General features: G+C 41.0%; 1 protein-coding gene across 1 annotated transcript; it reads left to right on the top strand.

Moving 5' to 3' along the window:
- Positions 1 to 3,554: 3,554 nt before the first annotated feature.
- Positions 3,555 to 19,521, top strand: LOC144679005 (CD83 antigen-like). Its single transcript, XM_078539192.1, is given in 6 exon segments — positions 3,555 to 3,662; positions 3,877 to 4,001; positions 11,436 to 11,664; positions 16,808 to 16,914; positions 19,348 to 19,405; positions 19,408 to 19,521. Coding segments are annotated over 6 exon segments (630 nt in total). The 5' UTR covers positions 3,555 to 3,598; the 3' UTR covers positions 19,455 to 19,521.

The following is a 19,521-nucleotide window of genomic DNA, read 5'->3' on the forward strand; positions in this document are numbered from 1 at the left end:
ACAAACAATATTACAATCATTTACAGCCTTTCATTTTGAGCTGTACAGCCCGAGGGGATTCAAACAGTTCCCAGTCCCTCGGTGCACTGTGGCAGAAAGGTCTTAGACAGCGACCCTTCCCCATTGCGCCTTTGCGGCAGCTGCCCCAAGCTTTAGTGCGTCCCTCAAACCGTAGTCCTGGACTTTGGATTGTGCCAGTCCGCAACACTCGGTCGGGGACAACTCTTTGTGCTGGAAGACCAACAAGTTTCAGGCAGACCAAAGCGTGTCTTTCACCGAGTTGATGATCCTCCAGCTGCAGTTGATGTTTGTCTCGGTGTGTGTCCCTGGGAACAGCCCGTAGAGCACAGAGTCCTGTGTCACAGAACTGCTCGGGATGAACCTCGACAGCAACCACTGCATCTCTCTCCAGACCTTCTTTGCAAAGGCACAATCCACAAGGAGGTGAACAACGGTCTCTTCCCCACCACAGCCACCTCGAGGGCAACGTGCAGAGGGGGTGAGACTCCTGGCGTGTAGGAAGGATCTGACGCGGAGGGCCTTTCTCACCACCGGCCAAGCCACGTCTTGGTGCTTGTTGGAAAGTTCTGGCGATGAGGCATTCTGCCAAATGACTTTGACAGTCTGCTCGGGGAACCATCCCACAGGGTCCACCCTCTCCTTTTCCCTCAGGGCCTCTAAGACATTACGTGCTGACCACTGCCTGATGGACTTGTGGTCAAAGGTGTTTTTCTGCATAAATTTTTCCACCAGGGACAGGTGGTACGGCACGGTCCAACTACTTGGAGCGTTCCGCGCCAGCGTGGCCAGACCCATCCTTCGCAACACCGGGGACAGGTAGAACCTCAGCACATAGTGACACTTGGTGTTTGCGTACTGAGGGTCTACGCACCGCTTGATGCAGCCACACACAAAGGTGGCCATCAGTATGAGGGCGATGTTGGGCACGTTTTTTCCCCCTTTATCAAGAGGCTTGTACATCGCGTCCCTGCGGACACGATCCATTTTTGACCTCCAGATAAAGCGAAAGATGGCTCGAGTGATCGCCACCACGCAGGAGTGTGGAATGGTCCAGACCTGCGCCACGTACATCAACAGCGAGAGTGCCTCACACCTGATGACCAGGTTCTTACCCGCAATGGAGAGGGAGCGTCTCTGTGGAGAGCAATACAGTTAACGTTTCGAGTCTGCATGACTCATCAGAACGAAGGAAAAACAGAAAAGAGATGAATTATAAGCTGGTTGTGGGGGGATGGGATAAGTAGAGCAGGATAGAGGGTCAGTGATAGGTGGAGATTGCCAAAGATGTCATAGACGAAAGGACAAAGGGGTGTTGACGGTGGTGATATTAGCTAAGAAGTGTGCTAATGGTGACATTAAGGGTAGAAAGCAGGACAAGCAAGGGACAGATAGCCCTAGTGGGGGTGGGGTAGGGGGAAGGGATCAAAATAGGCTAAAAGGTAGAGATAAAACAATGGATGGAAATACATTTAAAAATAATGGAAATAGGTGGGAAACCTTCGGTCTGTCCGCAAGCATGACTCAGACCTCCCTGTTGCTTGCCATTTCAACACTCCACCCTGCTCTCATGCCCACATGTCCATCCTTGGCCTGCTGCATTGTTCCAGTGAAGCTCAACGCAAACTGGAGGAACAGCACCTCATCTTCCGACTAGGCACTTTACAGCCTTCCAGACTGAATATTGAGTTCAACAATTTTAGGTCATGAACTCTCTCCTCCATCCCCACCCCCTTTCCGATCCCCCTTTTTTCCAATAATTTATATAGAATTTTCTTTTCCCACCTATTTCCATTATTTTTAAATGTATTTCCATCCATTGTTTTATCTCTACCTTTTAGCCTATTTCGATCCCTCCCCCCCCCCACCACCACCACCACCACCACCACCACTAGGGCTATCTGTCCCTTGCTTGTCCTGCTTTCTACCCTTAATGTCACCATTAGCACATTTCTTAGCTAATATCACCACCGTCAACACCCCTTTGTCCTTTTGTCTATTATGACATCTTTGGCAATCTCCACCTATCACTGGCCCTCCATCCAGCTCTACCTGTCCCACCTCCCCTCAACCAGCTTATATTTCACCTCATTTCTATTTTTCCTTAGTTCTGTTGAAGAGTCATACGGACTCGAAACGTTAACTGTGTTCCTCTCCGCAGATGCTGTCAGGCCTGCTGAGTTTTTCCAGGTATTTGTTTGTTTGTATGGTAATTGTTTGTATTTGTTTTTCCAGGTTTTTGTTTCGGATTTCCAGCATCCGCAGTTTTTTGCTATTAACTTAGCTTCTTCTCTCTCTACAGATGCTGCCAGACCTGCTGAGTTTTTCAGGCATTTACTGTTTTACTTCAGATTTCCGGCATCCGCAGTGGCGATATATATTTTATTTTGTGCTTAAGCATGTAGACTTCCAATAAATCAATCACGTGACCCAGGAGGGACATACCAACTCCATACACTGAAACACCAATTAAAAAAAAATGCTGCTTTATTTTGCCACAACTGACACATGGCGGAAAAACAATGTTAGCAAATCACAGAAAGTGAAAACATTTGGTTTTAAACTCGCCAAAAAGACAACTGGAATTTGTTTAAAAGGCAGAAACGGGTTTAAATGGCAGTTTTCACTTCCACAGCTCGCTCTGCCCCAGCCTCACACACAACCGTCCCCTCACCACCAAAGGAGGTTCTAGAATAAATAGTATTAAACCAGAAGGATTTAAAACCTGGAGACAAACCTTTAATAGGACACATGTCGATCAGTATAAATAAAAACAATAATACTAAAAAAGGTCACTAATAACCATTTAAATGCTAAAATAAATGTGCGACATTTTAGCCAAGTTAGAAGAAACCACGACCGGAAAATTGTGTGGAAAACTATGGATAAAAAAAAAAATCCTGTGAACCGCTGTGACAACTAACGGCAAAGTTCGCCTAATTGTTGCGACGCAAAGCGGAAAAAAAATATATGCATTAACAATAAATGTACAGGAGACCGGCTCCCATTCACTTTTACTCTCTAATAATAATAACATGAATCAGATTGAGGAGGACTTTTAAGAATTGTGAAACCTTCCTTCACGCTTTATTTAAAAAAGCGACAAGAACTCACCCGGCCCACCTTCCCCCCCCAACTCACTTCATATAAGGACAAGGACGACGACGACGACGACCCCCCCTGCACAAACTTACCCACAGTCAAGAACAGGAGCAGCTCAAGAAGCAGCCGCTCCAGCATCGCGCCGACAGGAAATGCAGCAGCGCCGAACTTCGCGCCGCTTTCCGGCTCTGGCCCCGCCTCCCGCCAGGGGCAGGGGTCAGGGGGCGGGGGCGAGGTGGAAAAAATTCCTACAAAATATTAACTGGGCACGGGAGACTTTCCCCTTCGAGGATAAACGGCATCTTCACCCCATAAAAGCAGTGGGGTGAAATTGGTGAACAGCCGGGGCCGGGGTCGGGGTATTGCCTCTTTTGCGGTTGGTTTTTGCGCGGGCAGACAGGAAATGAACGTTGACAGCCAGGCAACCGGGCAAGAAGAACCTTGCTGTTTCTCCACATTTTTCAACTTGGTCTGAAAGATGATCTCTACTAAACACACCCAACGTTGGTTTCTGACTGTCCCAGGTAAATGTTTTCTCCAGAGTAAGTGTTTTTATTGTAAAGAAAATGGCTCCTTATAGATAACTGCTGCCTAACGCCCTGCTTTGTTCAGGGCGAAACTGATAGACGCTACTCGCAGTTACGTGTGTTGTATATTTTTGAACATCTATTTTCTTTTCCGATGAGCAGCAGCATTTAACGCTGAGTTTATACGTGTTATATAAACCTCTATATTTTGATGTTCCTTGTTTTGCAGTTCTGATGTTTCTGGGTGCGGAATCCATCCCGGAAATTACTGTAAAATGTGGAGAAACAGCAAGGTTACCCTGTCGAGCTGACTATAAATTCGGAATCCAGTACAGAGCTGTCAGCTGGTACAAGGTGAAGATGTATACTAGCGTCAAATTTAGGCTTATAACGTTGATGTGAAGCGCCTTGGTTTACTACGTGTTATATAAATACAATTTGTTGTTTAAACTCACAGGAAACAATATAACTACAACAATATGGAGATATTGATTCCAAACGTTTGTACTATCAGTGTTGAATCATAAAATCAACTTCTTTTCAATTTATTTGTTCACAGAATGTGGGTATTTCTGACCAGGCCAGCATTTATTGCCCTTGAGAAGGTGGTGGTGAGCCCCTCTCTTGCTTGAACTGCTGTAGCTCACGTGGTGTTGGGAGTTCCTGTATTTTAACCCCGTGACAGTGGAAGAAATCAAACAATAGATTTTGTTTAATACTGTTTTTTGGCTAGCTAGTTTACTATGTGCTCTATAAATACAAATTGTAGTTTAAAATCACATGGAACAGGGCCTATCCACGGCTACGTGGAGATACAATTTAGGCCTGTGTACCAGGAAATAACAGATGTAGTAAATTGGGGAAATTCCATTCGAACTGCTTCACTGGTAGTAACTTTTAGCCACACCGGCTGATAGAGCTAGAACAGCTCATAGCGAGAATTTGCCTTTGCGTGGTTGGGAATGAGGTGAAGGAGGGGGTCACATGTCAGTTATAGAATGGAGTTGACAATTGGACGAGTTCTGTAAGAGCCTCTCTGCCAGATTCCAGCCCATGTGCTGAAGATAAAAATTTACCCCATATAATCCAGAAAACCAGATCAGAATCTGAGGAAGGAGAGACTTGTACAAGTTGAAAAGGGTTTACCTGAACAGGGCTGGGATAAATGTCCTTATGGGGAGATCAAGTTGTGCTGTGGGGGAGGGTTCAAACTCGGCACCAGAGAAGATACGAGTTGCACAAATGAGGAGGGGCAAACAGTAACAAGACAAAAGTAATGTGGACAAAGCAGGAAGTAGTAAGCATGAAAATAAAAACTGACGTGTGTGTGCATGCCAAATGTGGTTATGTTACAGGAGGCCACATGGAAACCTAGCTTAAACACAGACACAAATGGAAGCTAAACATTCCTGGCTATGGCTAGGCAAGGAAAAAGGACAGGAGAGGGTGATAGCATTGATCAAAGATAATATTGCAGTTCAATACAGGGGCAATATCCTATTGATTTTTGTCAATCTATTTGGGTAGAGTTAAGGAACAGAAAATGAACTTTTCCATTTATTGGGTATTTATTCTAGACCCCAAAATAATGAGAAGATCATCAAGGAACAAATGTATAGGCAAGTTTCAGAGGAAAAAAAAGAACTCTAATAGTAGGGGAGTTCAATTGCTCTGAGAAAGGTCAGGAGGTGTGTGGGGAGGAGACAGAGAGTAATGGACAAGGAAGGTGAAGAACTCCTAAAATGTCTCCAAGATCATTTGGTTTAATTAGCATATTTCTAACCCCACAAGGAAAGAAGGTAGTAAGAGATCTATTTCTGGTTGAAAGAAGAAGGGCAACTGGTGGGTGTTGCAGTGAGAGAAGTAATGGGTAATAATGACCATATTATAATGAGGCATTAAGTACTTATGGGAAGGGACAGAGGAAAATCGGTGGTGAAAATCCACAACTAGATTTGTAAAACAATGAACTGGTGAACTGGAAACAAAGATTAACTAGAAAAACAGTAAATGAGCAATGGCAGTTCTTCAAAGTAAAGAGAATTCAGGCACACACCAAGCAGATTGCCATATAGAGGAAAGATGGGGCATTCAAAGCTGGAGCTCCATGGATGATGAAGGAAATTGAGGTTAAAATAAAACATAAAAGAAAGTTTATGACAAATGTCAGGTACAGAATATCCTCGAAAACCAGAAAGAGTGCAAGGGAAAATTGCAAAAGGATATAAGAAGGGCAAAGAGAGTGAGTGAGCAGAAATAGCAGGCAACATAAAAGGAAACCTAAAAATATTTTAGAAACACACACAACTTGAGAGAATGGTTACAGAAATAGTGGGGCTGATAAAGGATAAGACAGGAAATCTTATGAAGGTAGAGAACGTGACTCAGGTACTGAATGAGCATGTTGTATCTGTCTTCACAAAAGAAGAGGATGAAGTTAATGATACAGTAAAGGAGAGGGAGTAGAGCTATTCTGTAGGATAAAAATAGATAGAAAAGCGCTAAATAGGTTACCTACTCAAAGTTTAAAAAGTCACCTGGTCCAGATGGAAAGTACCCTAGTTTGCTGAGGGAAGTTAGGGTGAAGATGGTAGAAGCTCTAACCACAATCATCTCCCCTAAATATTCAATGGCATTATTATTGCTGAATCTCCCACTATCAACATCCTGGAGGTTATCATTGACCAGAAACGCAACTGGACCAGCCACATTAATACCGTGACTCAAGCAGGTCAGAGAATGGGAATTCCATAGCAATTAACTCACCTCCCCGAAGCCCATCCACCATCTACCAGGCATGAGTGTGGAGTATGATGTAATGCTTCCTCCTTAGATGAGTGCAGCTCAAACAACATGCAAGCAGCTTGACACCATCCAGGACAAAGCAGCCCGCACCACATCCATCACCTTAAATGTTTGTTCCCTCCATCACCGCAGTGCTAGCACAGTATGCATCATCCACAAGATGCACTGCAGCAGGTTGCTAAGGCTTCTTTGACAGCACCTTCCAAACCTGTGACCTCCAGCACCTAGAAGAACAAAGGCAAGGCAGCAGAATACCACCAGCTGCAATTTCGCCTCCAACCACAGACCATCCTGACTTGGAACAATATTGCCGTTCCTTCACTGCCACTGCAAAATCCTGGAACTTTCTCCCTAACAGTACATGCATCTACACCACATGAACTGCAGCGGTTCAAGAAGGTGGTTCGTCAATACCTTCCCGAGGACAATTCGGGATGGACAATAAATGCTGGCATTGTCAGGGTTGCTTACATCCCATGAATGAATAAGAAAAATTATCTCAGATAAAAGCAAAATACTGCGGATGCTGGAAATTTGAAACAAAAACAGTCCTTATAAGGACTCAAAACGTTAACTCTGTTTCTTTCCTCTCCACAAATGCTGTTAGACCTGCTGAGTTTTTCCAGCATTTTCTGTTTTTGTTTAAGAAAAATTCTCTGCCTTCCTTGGTAATGGAAGGGGGGGGGTGGAAAGGACTAGAGGATTGCAAATGTAACATCCCTATTGACGAAGTAGGAAGAGGGATAAACCTGGTAACTACAAATCAGTCAGTCTAACGGTCAGAAAACTGCTAGACCATTGTCGAGGAGAAAATGAATTCTCACGTGGAAAAGTATGGGTTTATAGGGATGGTCAGAACTGATTTATTAAAAGGCAAATTTTGCCAGACTAACCTGATTGAGTTCTTTGAAGTAATGGGGTTGATGAAGGTAGTGCAGTAGATGTATATATGAACGTTTAAACAACACTTGATAAACTACCAAATAACAGATTTATTTGAAAATTGTAAGCACATGGTATTAAAGGGGCGGTAGTAACTTGAGTACATAATTGGCTTAAATATGTAAGGGATAGGAAATTGTGTGGTGGACAGATGTTTTTCTGACTCGAGAGAAGTATGCAGTGAAGTTGTCCTGAGATCACTATTGGGACCTTCGCTTTTCTTGTAAATGACTGACCTGGACTTGGCTATAGGGAGTACAATTTTGAAGATTGCAGATGTACAAAATTTAGCAACATTTTAAATGGTAAGCCAGATTGTAGCAGATTTCAGGAGGATATCAGACTGGTGAAATATGCAGGCACTAAAATAAAAGCAAAATACTACAGATGCTGGAAATCTGAAATAAAAACAGAAAATGCTGCAAAAGCTCATCAGGTCTGGCAGCATCTGTGGAGAGAGAAACAGAGTTAACGTTTCAAGCCTAATGTGAATCTTCATCAGAACAGCTGAGTTTTTCCAGCATTTTTGTTTTTATTTCAAATAGGCAGGCATGTGAGAGTTGAAATTTAATACAGAGAAGTGTGAAGGTCTACATTTTTGGAGAAACAATATGGACAGGCAGTATAATCTAAATTGTGGTATTTTGAGGGGTCTGCAAGAACAGAAGGACCTGGCGGTGCATATTCACAAATTTTTGAAAGCAACGGGGCAAGTTGATAAGGCTGTTGAAGCATATAGATTACTCCAAAAATCAGTGAATTGAATGCATAAACAAGGACACCAAATCACACATCAGCTACAGTATTGAGAACAATTCTGGGCTTCACACCCCAGGCAGCATGCCAAGGCTTTGGAGAAAGGGTATTGCCAGGATGATACCACGGCTAAGAGATTGTAGATATGTGGAAAAGCTAGGATCGTTCCCCTCAGATCAGAGACATTTAAGGGGAGACTGAATAGAGATAATCAAAATTGAGGGATTTTGATAAAGCAAATAGGAATAAATTGTTGCCTCTGGCAAGTGGGTCGATAACCAGAGGCCATAGATATAGGTTATAAACAAAAGAACTACAGATAAAATGAGAAGAAATTTCACATATAGAGGATTGTTAAGATCTGGAACATACCCAAAAGGGTGGTGGAATCAGATTTCATAAGATATTTCAAAAGGAATTGAACATGTACTTGGAAAGAACTAATTTGCAAGGGTTATGGGAAAAATGTAGGGGTGTGAGACTAAATTGGACTGCTCTTCCAAACGTTCAGCACAGGCATGACAGACTAATGGCCTCTGTGCTGCAAGATTCTATGAAATGAACATCACTCTATTAAAGTAATTGAAAATATTTTATAATTTGGTGATGTTTCTACTACTTCCTCACGTGTTGGGACAAATGCATAGAAGTGTGCACGCACAAACACAATTACTTATTTTTATACCTTTATGATGGATCCAAAACTATCAAATCTGTTAACCAATCACTGACTTGTTATCAAAATTCCATTATCCAATCATACAGGCACACCAGCATCAAATTGTTTAGATGTTATGTATCTACTACATTGTAATCAAGGGGTTAAACTTAGTTAGGCCAATGCAACAATTCACTGCCTCTAATAGAATATTTCGTTTTGATGACTGATCATCACCCACAAACATTAACTCTGTTTCCCTCTCAACAGATGCTGCTTGACCTGCTGAGTATTTCTAGCATTTTCTGTTTTTAGTTTAGATTTCTAGCAACTGCAGTTTTTTTGCTTTTGTAATTCACTGCCTCTTCCTTTGTGTGTCTGGTATTCATCCCCAGCTAGCTGCCAGGTTCCCATTAACTCTTTACTACCCTAAATACCTAACACCACATAATTGCCTTAGTAGTCTAGATTTCCCATTTCACATTCACCAACAACTAGAGATCAAAATTAGTTTATAATGTGAAGAGCTAGACAAGAGGCCATTTCAGATTTCAATATATTCACCATGGGCATTCGATGCTCCTTAAGGTAGATGTTAACTTCTGGGTGGCTGATGGGTGGAGCTTGCTGGCCAACCAATTCAGCAGCAAAGAGACCAGAGACATTTTGAGGCCCAGGCCTTATTAAGCCAGAGTGAATATTGACACCTGCCTATCAGCCAATACTTTTTAGGTGCAGTGGGAATTGTGATTTTTAATTTAGAATCTCTGAACCCTTAATGAACACTACAGAAAACAGTCTTCAGAGTGCAGTGAGATTATTTCCCAACAAAATGTAAGAGTTGAATGTAGTCACATTAAAAAAAATTACACACACACAATCAATTCCAGTTACCTACAGCAGTATGGTCTATAGCCATGAATGATGGGAGCAATTACCCAATTAACTCCATTCTGGTTAGGACTTGTGCTGCATTATAGAAGCCCTATTAAATAGAACCTGTGAGTTACTCATCCCGAATGGGCATTCGGATAGAGCTAACTGAATTCAGGCCAGCACAATATTGTAACAAGATAAAACTGGGATGATAGCCATAATGACGGAGGAGCCTGGGGCTTTGGCATGCCAAATTATTCTTATTGGACTTGCAGGTAGACCCTTAGCCCCATAAATATAATTCAAAAGTTTCACCTGAAGAGCACCTGAAAAGTATTCTCAGTGAAAGTGCTCAAAGTGCATGGCACATGCTCTACCTGATTATGAAGTAAAATGGATATCAGGGTCCTATATACTTCCCATTAAAAGGGACCCCATGTCTGATATAGGTATATGCTTTGATAGCCTTAAGATGGGCCCTGTAAAAATGGTAGTCAGAAAGTTAGGCATTATTTAGGCAGTAAGTCTACTGAGCCCATTGTGAGGCTGTTCCTGCCCCATTAACAATAGTTTTGGCAAGTTAAAATCATTCTCCTTTAGTTTACTATAACTAGCATTGAAATATAATGACCTCATTAAAACTTGTCAAATCTCGCTGTGTTTGAGTCATTGTAAATTGCTTGTATGATAATTGGAGATTTCCCTTCCAGGCATTTTCAGAATCAAAATGCTATTTAACCAGTTTGCACCCAATTGAGCAAATTTATCACTCAGCAACTAGCTACTAGTTGATGCAAATTGGGTGCTGGAGTTGGATTGTTTTTTTTCCCCCAGAATTATTTTCCTACATATGTCCACTATTAATTTTAATTTCTTACTGCTTACACCATAAATATGTTAAGGTTTTATATAACATAGGTTTTAAGAACTATAATATAATTTGAGAGAACACATATGAAAATGTATGACAGTCTCCTACTGTGTTGCACAAGGCGAGTTAAAACCAAAAGTGATTTTCAGGTTAGGAGGGTGGAGCATTTGAGATCTGTGTTAGAACATGATTGTCATTCCATGCAATGTACACTGCATTGTTTTGAATCCGGTGATTTATGGTGATTGAACTTGTGGTTTTATTAAACAGTATTCTGATTCCTAAAGTTTGTCACCACAGTCCCCCAAGGATCTATTCTTGGCCTCTATTCATTAACTTCAATGAAAAGTAAAATTTGGCAGAATGTAAGATGGGTACTCAATCCAATTGCCTGCATAGCCTTCGCATTGGCCCTTGGATACATCACTGATATATCTTGCCAATCTAAGAAACTTTCACTTAATCCTACCCTCTACTTTCTATTCCATCCTCTCTCTGTGGACTACCCTAAGAAAATAGTGGAGAGAGGATAGTGATACCATTTTTTAAAAAAATACAAAAAGAACTGTATCTGGAACTCATTGTCTGAAAAGAATTTAAGAAATATTTAGATGAACATTTGAAACAGCATAGCATACAAGGCTACAGGCCAAGTGCCTCAAAATGGGATTTGACTAGATAGGAGCTTGATAACTAGTACAGACACAATGAACCAAAGGGCCTCTTTCCGTGCTGTAAACTCTATGACACTGACACTGCATTAAATACTGACAATAATCTCTGCACTGTAGTTCCTGGTTTCCAAATATCCAAAGCCAGTGTTTTTATTATTAGTGTTTGCGTAGAAATGCCAGTGATATTAATTGTATTACTTTTACAGAAAGCTGATGATGGAGTTGGTTTAACAGGAATTGTTCGAAAGGATTTCCAAGAGAACATTGCCAGGAGGTATCTGGGTTTCAACGGATCGATTGAGTTAGCTCCTGCCAGACCTTTTTCCTTGATTATTCACAATGTCTCCAGTGAAGACTTTGGAACGTATCAGTGTTCCCTGTGGGCACCAATTGGGGAACAAAACAAACAAGCAGATGTGGGACTCCGGGAATTGGGTCAGTATCTTACTGTTGCTGTGATGCTAAATAGTCCTTTCCTAACTTGTAGTTTTTGACTTTAATATCAATTACCTGATTCTCTGGATCTTATAAAGAATTAGACAGTATTATTGATAATTTGAGATTTCAAATAATTCACAATGTCGAATGTTTATTTAGAAACATTTTCTTTGGATGTGGGCATTGTTGGCAAGGGCACATTTATTGCTGAACCTTCATCTTGTACAGCTGATGGTGTTTCCACAAAGGTGTTGAAGTACTTTTGAAGTATACTCACCATTAATTTGACATCTTTGAGGAAGTAACCGAGAGGGTTGGTGTGGTGTATATGGATTTTGAAAAGGCATTTAATTAAGTACCACACAATAGACTTGTTAGCAAAATTGAAGCCCATAAAGAGATAGTGGCTGCCTAGAAATGATGAAAGGACAAGAAGTAGAGGTTTTAGATGAATGGTTATGGTTGTTTTTCTGACTGTGGGAATTGTGCAGTGATGTACCACAGGGGTTGGTGTTGGACCATGATATTTTTGATGCATATTAATGACCTGGACCTTTGGATACAGGGCATAATTTCAAAAGCTTGCAGATGACATAAAACTCAAATGTAGTAAGGAGGATAATAACAGATTTCAGGAGGACGTAGACTGGTGAAATTGGCAGGTATTTGGAAGATGAAATATAACACAAGTGTGAAATGATTCTTTTTGATGGGAAGAATGAGGTGAGGCAATATAAACTAAATGGTATAATTTTAAATGGATTGCAGAAACAGGAAAAACTTGGGCAAATGTACACAAATCTTTGAACAAATTGAGAAAATTTTTAAAAAGGCAGATAGGATTCTTGATTTATAAATTGAGGCATGGAGTACAAAAGAAGAAAGTTATTCTAATCATTTACAAAACACTTGTTGGACCTTGGTAGGATTATTCTGTCCAATTCACGGCACCACACCTTAGGAAGGATATCAAGGCTTTAAAGAGGCTGCAGAGGCAATTTACTAGAATAGCGACAGTGATGAAAGGTGCCAATTACATGGAAAAATGAGAGGAACTGGGGTTCTTCTCCTTTAAGCAGAAGACATATTTTATACAGGTGCTCAAAACCTTGAAGGATTTTGATAAAGTAAGTAAGGAGAAACTGTTTCCACTGGCAGAAGGGTAGGTAACCAGAGGACACAGATACAAGGCAATTGGCAAAAGAAATGGTAGCAACACGAATCTTAAAATCATAAGAAGTAGGAGCTGGAGTAGGCCATTCAGCCCATTGAACCCACTCTGCCATTCAATAAGACCATTGCTGATCCCATTGTGTCTTGAACTCCACTTTCCTGCCTGTGCCCCATAACGCTTAACTCTTGTTGATCAAAAATTCTGCTTAACTTGGCCTTGAATATATTCAATGATCATCATAAGACAACCCCTTCATCCCAGGAAATGGCCAAGTGACCTTCTCATAATTGCATTGGAGACAGTTCAATCCCTCCTTAAGTAAGGAGACTAAAAGTGTACACAGTACTCAAAGTGTAGTCTCACAAATGCCCTGTACATTTGTACCAAGATTTCCCTACATACAACATTCCCTTGCAGTAAAGGTCAAATTCCATTTGCCTCCCTAATTACTTGCTGTGCCTGCATGCTAACTTTTTGCAATTCATGTACAAGGGCACCTACATCGCTTTGTTCTGCAGTATTCTGCAGTTTCCCTCTCCATTTAAAAATATTCTGCTTTTTTATTCTTCCTGCCAAAGTGGACAACCTCACCTTTTCTTACATTATACCCCTTCTGCCAAATCTTTGCCCACTCACTTAACCTATCAATATATCCCTTTGCAGACTCAATTTGTGCTATTGATTCATCCATCTTGTTACGAAGGCTATGTCCATTCAGATAAAGAGCTTTTTAATTCTGTCCTTTAATCATTTTTCCCGACTCTAACCTTATTTGCTGACTCACTCTTATATGTGTGTGCTTTGTCCCTTCCTGTCACACTCTGGTCATCATCACCTGTATCACTACTCTGCACTATTGCCTTGTCCTTTCGCCTTAACTTTCCAAATCTCCCCTCATGTAAGCCCTTCATCCACCAACTCTTTAGTTTAAAGCCCTCTCTGCAGCCTCATTATAGGATTCGCCAGTGTAGCTCAGGTGATATCCATTCCAACAATACAGCTCCCACTTTATTTAGTACTGGTCCCAGTGCCCATGAATTGAAACCTATTCCTCCCACATCAATCTTAGAGCCACGCATTCAACTCTCTGACCTTATTTACCCAATGCCAATTTGCTCTTGGCACAGGTAGTAATCCAGAGATTATTACCTTTATGTTTTTTTTTAATTAGTTCCCAGTTGCTCATGCTCCCTCAGCAGACTTCTACCCAAATGGACCACGACAACTGGTTCCTTCCCCTCCCACTCAAGTTCCTCTCCAGCCCCGAGGAGATTTCTTGAACCCTGGCACCGGGCATGCAACGCAACTTCCAGGACACTCTCTCAGCTGCAAAGAACAGTATCGATGCCCCTAACTCTACTGTCACCCAGTACAACCACATTCCTTTTTACTCCCCCCACCTGAATGGCCCCCTGCTGTGATCAGTTTTCTCATCCTTTCTGCAGTCCTTACTCTTGTACACAAGCTGCAAGAGCATCAAATCTATTGGACAATTGCCCTGGCTCCCTGGTTGCTACCTTCTGGATGCCCATACCTGCCCCTCTTACAGTCACACCCTCCTGTCCCTGAGCACACCTAAGGGGTGTGACTGCCTCCTGGACCAACATGTCCAGGTAAATTTCCCCTCCCTGATGCACCAGTGTCTGAAGCTTGGACTCCAGCTCATCAACTCTGAGCCAAAGTTCCTTGAGCTACAGACTCTTACTGCCAATGTGGTTGCTGTGGATCAACTAGGTGCATCTGGACCCACGTGCTACAGTTGCAACACACCGCCTGCCCTGCCATCTTTTATCATGTTTTATTTAACTCATTAGGTTTCAAGTTTAAGAATATCACTTGATGATTATCCTTGGTTATCTTGTGGAATTCAACTAGTTACACTATAAATTTAATATACTTACATCTTCCAAGTACAGTTTAAACTACTGCCCCAGTTTAGAAGGAAAAAAAAACATAAAACTCATTAATCACCTGCCTGCTTACCTAATTAATGTCTGCAGGCTTCAAGTCTCTGGCCTTGCAGTCTCTGGCTTCCTCTCTTGGACCACCCTTTTAAGAAAAGGCCAGAGCAGCACCTCATCCCTCACTGCACCAAATTCCCTCAACTACCAAAATCCTAGAGTTAAGCACTTGGGCTCACTGAACACAGTTGTGCGTCTCCTAAATGTCCTGTGTTTATACCAGCTCAAACTCCAATGAGGATGGAAAAAAGATGTTTGTAGTGAGTTGTTATAAACTGGACTGAGCTGCCAGAAAGAATGGGGCAAGTAGATTCAATGATAACTTTCAAAAGAGAATTAGATAAACATCTGAATAGGAAAAATATTCAGGGCAATGGGGAAAGAGCAAGAGAGTGGGAATAGTTGGATAGCTCTTTCAGAGTGCTGGCAAAGGCACATTGGGCCAAATGGTCTCCTTTTCTGTATTGTTTTGATTTCGTGAGGCACTTCAGACATTGAAGTACTCCCTCAATACTGCACTGAAGTGTCAGCCTAGATTATATACTATGTTTAGCTTGGAACCAAGATCTACTTATTTGGGTGCTGCCAACTAAGCCAAGCAGTATTTATGGAAAATAATATGATTGTAGAGCTCATGGTAGGTCTGTAAGTGTATAAGCATCTCATACAGTTTGATATCATCATTTATCATAACTGAGCAGTAACCTTTAAATTGGATGCTGTTTGCCAGCCGAGGAATTTCAGGCTCAGTTAAGGCTTTCCCTTCCTCCTTGTAGGTGAAACAGAATGATAAACACTAGTGAAAGAAAATACGCCAAGGACCTGCATTCAGACAAGCATCACTCACTGACAGCGATGGCTGTTTTAAACTTAGGGTTAAAAGAGGAGGATTTACATACAGCAAACTTAAATCAAGGGAAATGTTTAACTAGACTGATTCCTGGGATGAAGGGATTGTCTTATGAGGAAAGGTTACGCAGGTCGGGCCTATACCCATTGGAGTTTAGAAGAATGAGAGATCATCTTGTGGAAACATAAAAGATCCTAAGGGAGCTTGACAAGGTCGATGTTGGGAAGACGTCTTCTCATGGAGGAACCTAGAACTAGAGGGCACAGTTTGAAAATAATGGGTCTCCCATTTAAGATAGAGATGAGGAGGAATTTCTTCTGAGGATTGTTAGACTATGGAAACGTTTTCCACAGAGAGCAGTGGAGGTTGGATCATTGAATATATTCAAGCCTGAGTTAAACAGATTTTTGATCAACAAGGGAGTTAAGGATTATGGGAGACAGGGAGGAAAGTAGAGTTAAGCCCACAATCGGATCACCCATAATCTTATCGAATGGCGGAGCAGGCTCGATGGGCCAAATGGCCTACTCCTATTTTTTATGATCTTAAGAAAATAGTACCAGTGATTTTCAACACTAGCAACTGGATTTTCTGATTTAACATAACAAAAGAAGAATGTGCATTTAACGATGTGCCTTTCACGACCACCAGATGTTTCAAAACACTTTACAGCCAATGAAGTACTTTTGAAGTGTGGTCACTATTGTAATGTAGGAATGTGGCAGCTAAGCTGCATGCAGCGAACTCCCACAAATAACAATATGATAACGGCCAGATAATCTGTTTTAGGGATGTTGATTGAGGGATAAATATTGGCCAGGGCATCCGATATAACTCCCTGCTCTTCAAACTATTTGGCATGGGATCTTTTACATTCACCTGGACAGGCAGATGGATAATGTTAACACTCGTAGTAAACCACTTGCTTCAATTGAGCTACCATCTTCAGATTGCACCAAATCCCAAGAGCAAGCATTAAACACCTATGTGTCATCTCACATTTTGCAGGCAAAGAATAGCCTGGCATTCTTTCATAGACAATAAGCCTCCATAAAAATATATAATTTTATTGGTTGCTGGAGAGGTAGTTCTGGCAGTTATTTGGTAATTGCTTTCTATTGAACGTGTGACTAACAATATAACTTTTTGTTGTAGGTACCGTTCAAACGCCTCTTTTATTTGGAGCATGGTTCACAATCTTGCCTGTTGTTTTGCTCATTCTAGGACTCTCAATCTCAATTTATATGCTTAATTCATCCATTGTAAGTATTTGGACAATGTTGAATTATAAAGCAAGTAAGGTTTCAGTTTTGTTTTCACTAAAATATAGCCAGTTTTATCCTAAACTATAATGGACATAGAGTTGATATGGATGAATTTTTGAAAGCAACCGACTTCATGAAGATTTTTTTTTAAAAAGCTGTCTTTCCCATTGTGTGCTTGTTATGATACTTTGAAATGTGTTGTCAGAGAGAAGATGATACAGAATTTTTCAAATTTGTCTTTAGAATACTGTTTTCAAAGCTACTGCTCAATCCCTGTTTTCTGTAAATCTGTTATACTGGTGAAAATGTAGTTTGACGTATAGAATCAATATTACTTTATTATTCTTATTTTAGGAGATTGTGGCCAGACCCATCTAGTAAGAGTTGAGAAGCACCTCATAGCATGGCTGTAATTTCTTGAATTACCAGCATTGCTTGTCCAACTAGTGGAACATGTGCATCAAAAAATGGGGACCATAATGTTACAGCTCTGTCTCTGACCCAGCCCTGCATCTATTGAACCCTCATGACATTTACCAGATGATAATGCAATGCTCATTACTGTTGGAGGACAGCTATAAAGAGCTATTTTTTCCCCCCAGATTCACACTTCCAGATGGGAGTCATGCCTGTCAGTCCTACATATTGGGAAATTGCAGGCACATTTTAATGAAGAGATAATAAAGGCTACTGCAGCTACAATTTTTGCTATATGCATGGTTGGTGGGTGTAGTTCCCCAGCAACAGGGTGAAACCAAGATTATTCCATAAATGATCACAAAGGAGCATACTTAGGACCATACTCCAATAAAGTTTATTTTAAAGAAACAGGGGGTGGCGCAGAATTAGAAATGGCTGTCAGCCAGTGCACTGCAACATAAGAGCTCTAGGATGTGAGTTCATTTTGTGATGTCCCACACATTGGGTTTCTAATACCTGACAAGCAGAGACTGGATGTGTATCCACAAGAAGAATGGAGAAGGCAAAATGTTAATATCACCTTCTAGTGACCACTGTAGAGTGGTATGGATGAAGTAACATCAGTGTAACCGTCTGTATCAAAGATATTTTGCATTATGTGTTACTTCATGCTTTTAAGATATTTTGATATTCGTGACGTGTGAATTTTGGTGTGACTTATATTGAAATAAGTCAAATTTAGCTCTCAAGGAATTAAAATCCCCATGGCAACTAAATGGAAGGGATGTGGATTAGATTTGGATGAACCAGTTCATGAAGTGACATATCCTTGACACTTGAGCCTCTGATGATCCAGTGACCTTTCATGCCTGTTATGTTGGGTTGGCCTGTTCCAGGGGTCAGCAACCTTACTAACCAGAAAAGCTAATTTTTAAAAAGGTAGTCACAAGCACAATATCTTAAGGGCTGCAATGCTGTTACTCATATTTCAACAATGGAAACAGGATGGACAATTTCAACATTTTAAAGGTTTTTACAAAAAAGTTGCTAATTGAAACTTTCTCACAAGTACAATGTTAATAAAAGTTTTTTAAAAATTAAACAAGCCATTTAATCGCCATCAAAACGAGTACAATCGATCAAGGTTGAGAGCTGCATGAGTCCTTAATGAGCTACAAGCTGCAGACCCCTGGCCTATTCAATTGGGAACAGCAGGGAAATAGTTTATAGAAGCCTTCACCGAGGGAAATAGTAGCCAGTTTAATTGGCAGCCCTAGTAGCTGGTCTCAGGCATGAAGAGTTGGGTGAGGGCCAGAGATTAAGCTCTTCGTTTCCAGAGGACAAAGAAACACACAGGCTGGGGAATAGGGAAGAACTAATAAAAGAGGCAGGCACAGTGAGAACATTTTCTTAAGGTGGTACTGCTCAGGTCCAGGTGAATTATTGTCAGAAAAATTGGAATTTGCACCCTAAACAGAGTGCAGCATGCTTGTTAATTTTCTATTGTGGGGATCATTGTAAAATAAGAAATAGTTCATTGTAATTTTGACTTTGTTGTATGGTAATTTTTATATAAAAACAAAATACTGCAGATGCTGGAAATCCGAAATAAACCAAAGCACTGGGAAAAACTCAGCAGGTCTGGGCGCATCTGTGGAGATAGAAACAGAGTTAACATTTTGAGTCAAGTATGACTTTTTAAAATATTTTGTCTTTGTCCTGCTGAAGTGTTAATCAGTCTACCTTTCGTAAGATTGAACAAGTGCAAGAGGTAGGACATACATTTTCCAGTCCATATAATGAGGAGGGATTTCAGTGTTATAGCCAATAATCATGCCACCGCATTCCTAAACGCTGGACAGTAAACAGAAATTCTTGATGAGGGATGTGGGATCTGTGAACAAGAGAGTTCAGTGACTGAGCTTGAGAAAATTTCAAGTGGACCTGAAATTTGCAACAATTACCAATATAAAATTGTCATGCTGACTTCTCTTTTTTTTTATGCTTTAGATGTCTGCAAGAAACTGTGAAGTGCCTTCGGATTATAAGGAATTTAACAATGTACAAGCTACCCAGTGTTCTGTGGAAAACTGCTAGTCACAAGCACAATATCTTAAGGGCTGCAGTGCTGTTACTCATATTTCAATAATGGAAAACAGGATGGACAATTTCAACATTTTAAAG

This window comes from Cetorhinus maximus, chromosome 3 (genome assembly GCF_964194155.1).
Source record: "Cetorhinus maximus chromosome 3, sCetMax3.hap1.1, whole genome shotgun sequence".
Lineage (NCBI taxonomy): Eukaryota > Metazoa > Chordata > Chondrichthyes > Lamniformes > Cetorhinidae > Cetorhinus > Cetorhinus maximus.